This window comes from Staurois parvus, unplaced genomic scaffold (genome assembly GCF_062004578.1).
Source record: "Staurois parvus isolate SC_StPar_1 unplaced genomic scaffold, SC_StPar_1.0 ptg001432l, whole genome shotgun sequence".
Lineage (NCBI taxonomy): Eukaryota > Metazoa > Chordata > Amphibia > Anura > Ranidae > Staurois > Staurois parvus.
Genome location: NW_028319228.1, coordinates 5,816,705 through 5,829,342, shown reverse-complemented (window position 1 = coordinate 5,829,342; position 12,638 = coordinate 5,816,705). Strand labels below are relative to the sequence as shown.

The 12,638-nt window shown below is 39.3% G+C and overlaps 1 protein-coding gene across 1 annotated transcript in view; it reads right to left on the bottom strand.

The window, feature by feature from the left end:
• ERCC6L2 (ERCC excision repair 6 like 2) overlaps nt 1-12,638 on the bottom strand; it is a 205,137-nt gene that overhangs the window by 60,100 nt on the left and 132,399 nt on the right. Inside the window, exons 15-16 of the mRNA XM_089662138.1 lie at nt 4,618-5,497; nt 1,725-1,879 (exon numbers count right to left, since the gene is read on the bottom strand). Of these exons, the coding sequence (XP_089518264.1) occupies nt 1,725-1,879; nt 4,618-5,497 (1,035 nt within the window). The remainder of the gene's footprint in view (nt 1-1,724; nt 1,880-4,617; nt 5,498-12,638) is intronic.

The window sequence follows — 12,638 nt, the reverse complement described above, 5'->3', positions numbered from 1 at the left end:
GACGGATACAGGAGCCCAAAATCCAATGACCCCTTTAAAAGCCTGGTGCATAATTTCCTCATTTCACTTCCTCACTACCTATTACATTTTTGGAGGCCATGAAATAGTACAGAATAGTTTAAAACACCCCAAAATGACCCCTTTTTTGTAATGTAGACATTCCAAGGTATTTTCTAAGAGGATAGCACAACTGACCCCTTTTCGGAAAGTAGAAACCCTAAGCTATTTGCTGACAGGCATGTTCAGTCCATAGAAGAATGAATTTTTTACTATAAGTTTTTCAAAAAATCTATTTTTTTTTTTTTTACACAAAGCTGTCACTTGATATATTGCTCACACGCCATGGGTATACACTCAACGGCCTCTTTACTAGGTACATCTTTTCAACTGCTTGGTAACACAAATTGCTAATCAGCCAATCACATGGCAGCAACTCAATGCATTTAAGCATCTAGACATAGTGAAGACAACTTGCTGAAGTTCAAACCGAGCATCAGAATGGGGAAGAAAGGGGAGTTAAGCGACTTTGAACGTGGCATGGTTGTTGGTGCTAGACAGGATGGTCTGAGTATTTTAAAAAAACTGCTGATCTACTGGGATTTCCATGCATGACCATATCCAGAGTTTACAGAAAATGGTCCCAAAAAGAGCAAATATCCAGGGAGCGCCAGTAGTGTGGACGCAAATGCCTTGTTGATGTCAGAGGAGAATGGGCAGACTGGTTTGAGCTGATAGAAAGGCAACAGTAACTCAAATAACCACTCGTTTCAACCAAGATATGCAGAATACCATCTCTGAACGCACAACACATCGAACCTTGAAGCAGATGGGCTACAGCAGCAGAAAACCACAGCGAGTGCCATTCCTGTCAGCTAAGAACAGGAAAAAGAAGCTACAATTCGCACAGGCTTAGGAAAATAGGAAAACAGAAGATTGAAAAAAACAGTACCTGGTCTGATTTCAGCTGCGACATTCAGACGGTAGGGTCAGAATTTGGTGTAAACAACATGAAAGCATGGATCCATCCTGCCTTGTATCAATGACTCAAGCTGGTGGTGTAATGGTGTTGGAAATATTTTCTTGGCACACTTTGGGCCAATTGAGCATTGTTTAAGTGCCACGGCCTACCTGAGTATTGTTGCTGACCATGTCCATCCCTTTATGACCACAGTGTACCCATCTTCTGATGGTCACTTCCAGCAGGATAATGCACCATGTAAAAAGCTCACATCATCTCAAACTGGTTTCTTGAACATGACAAGGAGTTCACTGTACTCCAATGGCCTCCACAGTCACCAGATCTCAATCCAATAGAGCACCTTTGGGATGTGGTGGACCGGGAGATTCAGATCATGAAAGTGCAGCCCAATAAATCTGCTGCAATTGTGTGATGTGATCATGTCAATATCGACCAAAATCCCTGTGGAACATCTTGCTGAATCTATGCCACGAACAATTAAGGCAGCCCTGAAGGCAAAAGGCGGTACAACACAGTACTAGCAAGGTGGACCTAATAACAACACTACCTTTGGTGCGATTTGCATAGACATCTGTGTCAGATGTCTTGTAAATTGCACCTGAAATTGGCAAGTCACCTGACTTTGAAATCGTGCAATTTCACTGTAAGTCGCAAGATTTCAAAATCGGGCTTGATGTAACTCAATTTTAACAAAGCATAAACAAATAAAAAAACAAACCATAGAAGTTTTAAGCAGTCTCTTTACCTCCAGGTCATGGGAAGCAATATTGGCAGGAAGCTGGGAGAACTGTTTCAATTCAAATACATCATGCACTGCCCAGCGACTCATGTGATTCTCAGCTTTGCTTGAACCAACCACATTTTGATTTGAATGAATATAAGCAACTTCAGCCACGCCATCTATGAAGGAAAAATGTGAAACATAATAAAACACATGCAGTAACTAGCATTGAGAGAAAGCTTACAAATTCACTATTAGGTGCTTCTGCAAAGTAATTCAAAACAGTTCTTTTCAAAGCACCAATTTTTATTATTGCTATGCAGTAAAGATAAAAATAGTAATAGTGCAGTGAGCTACCATCAAACATTAAAGTTGTTAAAGATCTTGTACGTTGTAAAAAAAAATAAAATAAATACAAAGTGCAGCATGTCCCAGCATTATTATTGAGGTACCTATTCATGGTGTCAACAGGTCCTTTTAGTTATAATACATCACCACTAACAGCTGTGGTGGCAGCATTTCAAGTTAAGGAGACAAATCACCTGAACAGGCTAGCTGTCTCAATACCACCTGCTTCCCTCTCACAGCTCTCTGAGAATGCCTATGAACAAAAGAGTGGAAAGTTAAAAAGAAAAAAAAAAGCAGGGGGACCTCTAAGCAAAAAAAACTATCATTACGTTAAAGTGACACTAAAACTTCATTTTTTTTTTTTTAAATACCAACATGTCATGCAGTAGTTTAGCAAAGAGCAGCCCTGATTTTCTTCTTTTCAGGTCCCCCACTGGTGCTCCTGACTCTTCCTTCTTGAGCAGTGCCCCCAGAGAAAACCGCTACCCTGGGGGTACCACTGTATGCTCACTCCCAAGCCGCTGCTCTTTGCGTCCATAAGATACAGAGTCTTGGCTCCACCCCCCCCCCCCCCCTCATTGTCTCCCAGGCTGTGATCAACAGCAGTGGGAGCCACTGGGCTACCACTTCTGTCTCAGCCAATGAGGAGGGAGAGTGCCCATACAGCCAAGGCTATTGTGAACATTGCTGGATAGGAGGGGGCTCAGGTAAGGATTGGGGGGGCACTGCACACAGAGGGTTATTTACCTTCATGCATAGAATGCATGAAGGTAAAAAACTTTGAGCCTTTAAAACCACTTTAAGTAGGGACCTTGTCTCATTTTAGGTTGGGCAAAGATTTTGTTGGGATCAGGGATCATGATTAAACCACAATGTGACAGGTGACTGTATTTTTTGTGTATGCATACAGGCTACTTAATGAGACTGTTGCCAGTCCATAAAGTATAACCAGTAAATAGAGTTGTCATCTTGGCAGTGTAGCATAAGTGTTATGAACAGAATCAAAAATTCTGTGGAAAAAAAAACATAATTTAAATTATGAAATTCACCTTCTCTTTGGAGTTCTACCTTAAAGTGATCCTGTTGCTATATTATTATTATTATACAGGATTTATATAGCGCCAATAGTTTGCTCAGCGCTTTACAGTATAAAGGGAGACAATACAGCAACAATACAGTTCAATACAAGAGGGATAGGAGGACCCTGCTCCTTGGAGCTTACAATCTAGGAGATACAGGCTGTTAATATATTTTAAATACATTGAGCTGCATTTTTGTTTCACCTCTGACATTTTGGAAGTGTCAGGAGCTTTCTCAACAAGACAGTCTGCACTGCTTTCTTTCTTCACCTTTGGCTCTAACATCATTGAGGCTGCTGGCCACTGCTTGTAAAACTTCCAGTGCTTTATAATGAAAATGAATGACATTGGTATATACATTTTCTTATTCAAATCATTTTATTCACCCGTCACAGGCAGTATGTAGGTGCACCATCACACACAACCTTCACCTTTAAATTCCACTAGAAGTGTGGAAAGTGGAAGAAAGTTGCAGCACCCCTATACGGATAATGAATCAGTATATCAGTATGAATCAGTATACTAAAATAGGCACTAGTAAGTGCTTATTTCATACATTTTAATTAAATAAGCAGCAGAGTTTTAAGTGGTGACAGGGTCACTTTAAAGTCCAACTCCAGGCAAGTTTATTTAGCCCAACTTCTGCAGTCTTGTGGCTGGGCCAATAAAACTTAGCCTTCAATCTAACAATAGCTGAGGAGCACAGCCGTTACAGTTGCATGTCAATACTAGTAACTTAAAACACTAGAAGCTATTTATCACACATAGTGCACAAAACATCTATTAGCAACTATCTACTGCTGATAAGTGAACCAAAATAATATTTTATGGTGTGTAAAGAACGCAAGTAGCAAAGATACAACAAAGCGTATATCACTATTTTCAGACAGCTGATATATACAGAATAAGAATGTTAAGATGAAGATGTATACATTTTCAGACCAAAAAGCATAACATACTGTATCAGTATTTTGAGACAGGTTATCTATGACCAAACAGTATAATGTGTCAGTATAAGCTAATATGTATAAGAACATAAAGGGGTTATTTACTAAAACTGGAGAGTGCAAAATCTGGTGCAGCTCTGCAAAGAAACCAATCAGCTTCCACGTTTTATTGACAAAGCCTAATTGAACAAGCTGAAGTCAGAAGCTGATTGGCTACCATGCACTACTGCACCAGATTCTGAGTGCTCCAGTTTTAGTAAATCTCCTCCAATGTATAATATGTCAGTATTGCCAGGCAGTTATTTTTAAGGTCATGAAGTATAATGTGCATGTGTAGGCAGAAGGCATAAAAAAGACCATGAAGTATAATTGGCCAGTATGTGCAGCTAATATGTATAGGGCCATGAAGTACAATAGGTCAGGATTTCAGGCAGCTTAAATATACAAGCTATACTGTATAATACGTATGTTATTTCAGGCAGCTTATTTATACATTGAAATTAAATGTCAGATAGCCTATGGGCAATACTATAAAGCACTTACCTAAAATTCCATCCAAAGACCCCAGATTTTCTTTTTGATTGACAGGTCTATTATCAGCGGCACTGTCATCCTTACTTATTCTGGAGTATTTTCTGTGAACTATCGACCTAAATCTTTTTGTTGATCTGTTTGAATTTGAATCGTCGTATATTGTGGTTTTGCCTGTCTGCTCAGGATGGTGAGAACACATTTTGTCGTCATAATGGTCATCATCTTCAGATGAAGAAAAAGCATCTATTACCTGTGAATTTTTCTCTATATCGCATTTGCTGGCATATGCAGTAATTTTTTGTTTCAAAAAATTAGGTACAGATGGTATTGCAATGTCATCAGACTCATCACTGATATGGTCACTACTACAGTCCGCTAGGTTCCTTGTTTTCTTTTTTGTAGTCTCACATTCAAAATCTGAACTTAATGATTCATCAGATTGTGGCATGACTCTAGTATTATTGGAAGATTTTTTAGATAAATCGCTTTTATTGGCTTGGGTGGGAAAAACGATATCACTTTCATCTGAGCTGCTATTAGTTTCGATGACATCTTCTAAAATCTGTCTTCTGTTTTTTACTACTGGCTCTGCATCTTCATCAGATGATACATTCAAGCTCAAATGACCACTTCCTCTTTTTTTCCCAGTAAATTTTGAGCCTTTTTCAGATTTCTTGTCTTGATTACCAAGTGCTTCCTCAAGCAATCTTGAAAAACCACACTGCTGTAATGTAAGCTGTTTACCATGGTCTGCACCTGCAGAGATGCTACTTTTCTTCCTTGAACCATCATTTATTTCATCATCACTATCACTACTGAAATCAAAGCCTTCCTTCTGAAACTGATCATCGGATTTAAGATTCTTCTCATCTTTCGCTATACCTTCATCCTGAAAGGAGAAAAAGTAAATACATAGGACTGAAAACTCAAGAATATTTGACAAATTGAAGTCTGAAACATGGATTCAATCCACTCCAACGCAAAGAAAAGTGTGCATCTCATCCAGCTATTTTTTCTATATATAGATAATTAGATCTGTCTATGCCAAAGTAACAGTGTCCATGAACAGTAACTGCATCACATCAGAATTGACAGAGTTCACCCACACCTTAACATTGCTGATAGTAACATTTTATTGTCACACTGGGAAACATTGGGGTTCTTTAAATATTGCTACTTTACTGGGTCTAAATCTGGGGGTGCCAAGTCTTCAGTTCATTAGTTCAAGAAGCATAACCATGACACTGTAATTGCAAACAAAAAATGCTGTCACCTTGAAAATGAAACAGTGGACCTGTACTAAAATGTTAACATAAAGCTACTTTAACCACTTGCCTTCTGGAAGATTTACCCCCCTTCCTGACCAGGCCAGTTTTTGCTATTCAGCACTGTGATTTTTCAACCGGTAACTGCATGGTCATGCATCGCTGTACCCAAATGAAATTGATGTCCTTTTTTTCACACAAATAGAGCTTTCTTTTGGTGGTATTTAATCACCTCTGCATTTTTATTTTTTGCGCTATAAACAAAAAAACCTGAAAATTTTGAAAAAAAACCCCATTATATTTGTCTTTTTATTATAAAACATATAAAGTAAAGAAAATGTAAAAAAACAAATTTCATCAGAAATTTAGGCCAAAAGTTATTCTGCTATATGCCTTTGCTAAATAAAAATTCCAATACATGTAAATTAATTGATTTACATGCAAGTTATAGCATCTACAAATGGCAGTATATATATGCTGGAATGGTTTTTGTATATACTGGTAATGGCGGCAACTTATAGAGGGACTGCGGCGGGCATTCTGACACTGGAGGGGAACTGACTAACTGCCACGGACATCCCCAGTGACACTAATACAGTGATCAGTACTAATAAAAAGCACTGACACTGTACTATTGACACTGGACAGGAAGGGGTTAACATCTGGGGTGATCAAAGGGTAAGCTGTGTGCTGTTTTACTAACTGTGCTGTGTGTGTGTGTGTGTTTTACTGTGTAAGCATGCTGCTTTGTATTGCTCTGCTATGCAGAGAAATACAAAGCAGCATGCTGGTGCTGACGGGAGAAATCTGTATTGTTTACATACAGACCTTTCCCGTCAATTTTCCTTGGCAATTGCCTGGTGCCGGCGAGGAATCTCCGGCTGGGACCCAGTGATGAACAGCTGTAGGCGGCACGTGCCCCCTACCCGGAAATGCGAAATCACGTATATATATATACACACACACGTGATTTTGTGCGGCCCTGCTGCCTTGTAGCAGTAGTTCTGCTATAGGGCAGTAGGGAAGTGGTTAAAGCAATGGCCCTAAAGAATACAACGGTGAGTTTTGCAATTTTTTATATCACACAGTATTTGCGTGGTGATTTTTCAAACGCTAATTTTTTTGAAAAAATACACTTTTTTTTTTTAAGATTAATGCACAAAAACACAATATATCGCCCAATTGTTTGATAACCTATAAAAGATGATGTTACGCTGAATAAATAGATACCAAATATAACATGTTTTAAAACTGCGCATGCCCGTGCAATGGCGACAAACTATGTACATTTTTAATATCGATAGGTGACGCTTTAAAAGCTTTTACAGATCACCACTTTATATTTACACAGAAGGTCTAGTGCTAGAATTACTGCCTTTGATCTGACATTCACAGTGATACCTCACATGCATGGTGCAATCTCTGTTTACATACCAACATGGGACAGACGCTTGCGTTCGCCTTTGTGCATGAGCACAGGAAGAAGGACTAGACTCTAGACTTAGATCTCTCCTCTGCCCTTAAAACATCCGATCACACCAAGATCGGTGTGATCAGATGCTTTCCCAATTTAAAAATGGAGCTGTTAATATCTGCTGAAACGGAAATGATGAACTACTCATAGCTTCCAGTTTCTTAGAGATGATCAGAGCCATTCTCGCCTCTAATCAGCTCTATGGTCTGTACATTGGGGGCGGGCGGCAAGCAGTTAACGGTCTTGCTAAGATAAAGAATATTGTTGGGGGTGAAATACATATTTTTCTGACTTTGCTGACTGAGGGGCACAGAGTTTAGAAGGGCTGACTTTTTTTTAGGAGATTGTATAAGCAAGAAGCAATATTTTCTTCAGAGAAACGCTCTTTTTACCCATGCCTGCAAGACCGCTATCGTAATTAAGTTAACATTCAAGCACCGGATTTCTTTTTCAGGAGACAGGTTTTATGCTATAAAATGCTTTCCAGTAACAAACATAAAAGGGATAGCTAGCTAGAAGTGGGTAAGATAATGAGTTTCAATATTTTTATTTGAAAAGGGTTGAAGAGTAATGAGGGGCAAAAAACTGTAAACCTTAATAAGGCCATAGATGAGTCTTTTTTTTTTTTTCGTTCAACCAGAGGGATAAACATAAAAAAAAAGACTTGATGCAAAATACACTGATCAGCGTTGCCAGCAATAGCCTGCGGCGCTGCTTGAGGAGGCAGAATCTGACAGGCTGGTTGTACAGAAGTTGATTGGTCCCTGCTGAACCAGACGAATTTCGACCCATGTATGGATGGCTTTATTGTGATAAAGCAGTTCTGCAAAACTTTTCATATCATAGTCAATCATGCGTTTTCTTGCATGCACATGCAAAGTGCAGTGATCAACAGAAGTACCAGAACTGTGTTTAAAGAATTTTTTATTATACATTTTACATATTTTTCCCTTATTTTACCAGTTTCTGCAAAAGTTGAAAAGTATTCAGCAACCAGGTGTCTTTTTTTTTTTTTTAAAGGTTGTAAAAAGGGCAGAAGCCAGTCACTTTAGTGAGCTCAAAACAAGAACTGGTTCATTGTAAACTGCAATATAGAAAAAGACGGAGAGCAGATGAGGATATCCCCCCAAAACATGGTTAGTCTCAAACTAGGTTCTAATCTCTTAATGTCTTATATTTGATAAAGTCACTCTATGTACCTTTTTACAACAGACTATGATGGCTGGATATTTACAGAGCTTTGGAAATTTGTTCCAAGGCAGGACAACATGGAAAGGTTTGTGTGTTATGTTAGGGACAGTCACAACTTGTTTTCTCTAGGCCAGACACTCTGACTTTAGCAGACAGCATTTTCCAGAATACCTCCCAGGAGGGGGGGGGGACCCTTTTTTTCCCAACCCCTAGGCCCAATGTCTGGAGGACAAAACAGATCTTTCACAGCGAAATCTTAACCGGGAAGACATTGAGGAAGATCCAGAAAAGGAACTGCCCCAAAAAGTTAACAGTTCTCCTACCATGCATCACCAGGGCATTCATGGCTGCAGATTCGCCATGTCATTAAACATTCTTAACATAGAATGATACCTCTCTAGCGCACACTGCTGAAACATGCTAAGAAAAAGTGGCTAAGCGAGAACAAACTCTATACTTGGATATCACTATGCTGAGGTACAGATATACAGATTACAGCCCACTGCTGCCTATGGATTCAGAATAATAGAAAAAGAAATTTAGCAAAAAAACTAAATCCCTATACCATCTTAACACAGATATTTTATTAGTGCTCATAACTTTTGACATGGAACCAATTCTAATAAAGTTACATTTCCAAACGCTACTACTATACATATAACGGAGCAATGTATATAACACACTCAATACCACTTTTTATTTCCTACTCAAAGCACTAAATAAATTCACTGGCCTTCTTGCCTCTGCATGCACACACATAATGACACGAGCAGGCAGAAAAAGTATACTTGTGCTTATATAGGCAAACCAAAGTAAACATTATCCTTGGGTCCATCTTACATACAGCACATGTCTAGGTTATAAATAAATGTACAATACTTATTACCCATGTCATTCCATATGGTTTCTAGCTATCTGCAAGAATTTATTACCAAATAAATAAACATATAGGCAATAATAACAGATACAAAACATAATTTCTGTAAAAATCCTGGAGATGGAAATTTCTGGGAATCTGTAGACTACCAGTACTTTATTTTTATCTTGAAATTAATTATATAAAAAGAAATCATTTTGCAAAGTATTTCTGCATTATGGAATGCAGCACAAATTCCATCACCTCTGTCTTAATGTATTTAATGGATATGTAATGTGTCAACATAAATGTACCTAGAAAATGTCTTATATGCAAAATGATATATAAATTGTTGCTTCTGAGCATAAAGGGCTTTTCATCCAATCAAGGTCCCTGGCAAGTAGTTTGATTTATAGCATGAAATAATTCATTCTGCATGCGCTCTTCCAACTTTTCAAGTTATATGACTTTTCAAACTAAACAACATGCAAGGGCCAAAACACTACATAATCAAGTTATTTATAAGAAAAACATACAGCAGGGGTGGGCCAAAGCTTCAATGACTTCGAAGCCAGACATCATACTGATAAGTAATTAACAGGCACATTTTATAATGTTTTAAACAGTGAAGAGTTTGGCGACTGCTTGGAACGGAGGCACTTGTAGTAAAGTGGAAGGCATGCTAGCAGCAATATGCTTCAGGTCACTCAGCTCTTTAAGCAGTTAAAACAAAGTACCATTCTTTCTAAGCATGAAAGACATATACAAAACATATTCCCTGAAGAATAATGTACCAAGCACAGCACTAGAGTAAAGTTTATGTGGGTTTAACACAGCGTGTAATCTCCTATGAGGAATTACATCACTAAAACTCATTATAAACTTTACAATCTAGGAACAACAGCCAGTTACAAAGGTTCTTTGATTCTCACCTTTATTTTATTTTTTTGGAGTGGACCTTTTGTGTGCTAAAATAATAAATGCATTTGAAAGCAATAATGTTATTTATAAAAAAGAATAACATGACTGAGTCATGTGTATGTTAATGCGAGTTAACAGGCCCTGTGAAACCGCTAAAGTCAAAGTTTTGAGTAAGGAAAAGAGCCGGTATACAACAATAAGTGTGGGAAACTGCTCTGCTATCGCATCAATCTAACACTAGCATTTAATACAGCACATATCTCAAATGAAAATGTGTAAGACAGAGAATTTTTTTTTCAATTTAATTTTCATTTATTTACCATGAGAGCAAGCTCACACAGCAAAAAGCAATTAAACCTGGCTTATTTAAGCAGACAGGCAAAGCAAAAGGTAGTACAATGTCCTTGTGGAACTCCGAGATCACCTTAGGTAAAAAAAAAAAAAAAAAAATGAAGTGTTCAGTAGTGAGGCCACCTTGTCCTTGTGCAACTCCAAAACTGACTGTTTACAAGACAGAGCAGCCAGCTCCAATACCCTTCTTGCAGTGGTAATTGCACCAGGAAAACCACCCTACTAGTTAAGTACCGTAATTCTCCCAGACAGGTTCAAACTTTTGAAGGACCAAAAGTGATAGGGCAACACTGGCATCCAACAAAGTGGAGCAGTATGAGTAATTCCTTGCACAAAGGCTTGAACTAGATAGTGAGAGGCTATGGGACTCTGGAATAGAATGGTTGAAGCCGAAAGCTGCCCCTTCAGTATACTCCAGGATAATTTCTGGTGTATCATTTTGAGTTTTTGATGAGATAGAACTACCCATGAGAGATAACATCTGGTCCAGCCCTGGCTGCAGGAAGATGAGCAAACGACCTTCAGATGATTAGCAAGAAAGATAATATCTCTGCTTACAACAAGTGCACCTTCCAAGTATGATGTTCCAAGTAAATTATTCCTAGCTTTCAAAAGCATGGTAACCACTGAATCCAATATTCCACTCTCCCTTAGGACCTGAACCTTAACAGTCATGCCACTAAAATCAGCGATCATGAAGCAGGATGATAGATGGGACCTTGAGACAGAAGGTCTCGTTAGCCCAGTTGAGGTCAAGGAGCTTCTGCTAACATGTGTCTAAGAACCAAGCCCTCCCTGGTCAGTTTGGGGCCACCAAAAAAACGTATTCTTTCTACCTGGATCCTGTGATGCACTAGCAACTGTAATAGAGGAAATGCATAAATCAGTTGCAACTGATCCCTTGAAGTCATCAGAGTGCCCACCGCAAAGGTCTATGGATCTATTGTTATGGCCACAAACTTTTCAAAATTCTTGCTGAATCTGGATCCCCGAAGGCTCCCATTTGGGGTCCCCCACCAAAGACAGAACTCCTGGAATACTTTTGGATGCAGTGACTATTCCCCTGGAATCAATTCCTTAGAAAGCCTGCCTGCTAATTTTCCACACCCAGAATGTGCACAGCAAATTTGGCTGGAGAGTTAATCTCTAACTAAAGCAGTATGAGATCTGCCTCAGATTGAGCTTTGTGGCACCCTGGTGGTTGATGCAAACCACTGCCATCACATTGTCCAACTGTACCCTGACTGGGTTCCTCTGGAAGAGATGTGTCCAGTGGAGCAGAGACCAGTAGACTGCTCACAATTCTAGGACACTGATCAAGAGCTGAGACTCCGAGTTGTGGTGGTTCCCAATACCCCAACCTGTTAGGCTTACATCCGTGGTGAGGATGGTCCAAATCAGCAGGAGGAAAGACCTTGCCCTGAACAAGAACCGGGCTGGAAATCAACTAAGCCAGAGAATTCTTGGTCCTGGCCGACAGGCACATGGGTCGGTTGAGAGACTGAGTTGACCTATTCCAGGCTGATATAGTGTTTTATTTAGAGGTCTGGAATGTCTTTGAGCATATGGCACTGCTTTGAGGTCACCATGATCCCCAAAATCCTCATGGAAGCATTCACCAAGGTGTTCTCAGCCATCCAGAGGTTCTGAGCCTGTTTCCGAAGTGTGCGAACCTTCTGCTGAGACAACAACTTGTTCTGGGTGTGTCCAGAGGCATACTCAGATAATACAGGCATTGAAGTTCTAGAACTGACTGTCAGAGTCCACCCAAATCTCTGCAATACCTGAATCATCCTTTGGATTTTCTTCAAAAAATACCTCTGCTCCTCTCCTGCAGAAGGAGGTTGGCTAGAAAGCCCTGGATGTGGATCTCATGGGAACATAACAGGACCAGCACCAGACCTTTGTGAATACTTAGGGAGCCACAAACTGGTAATAATGATTTTCTACCACAAAGCGCAAATAACGGTGG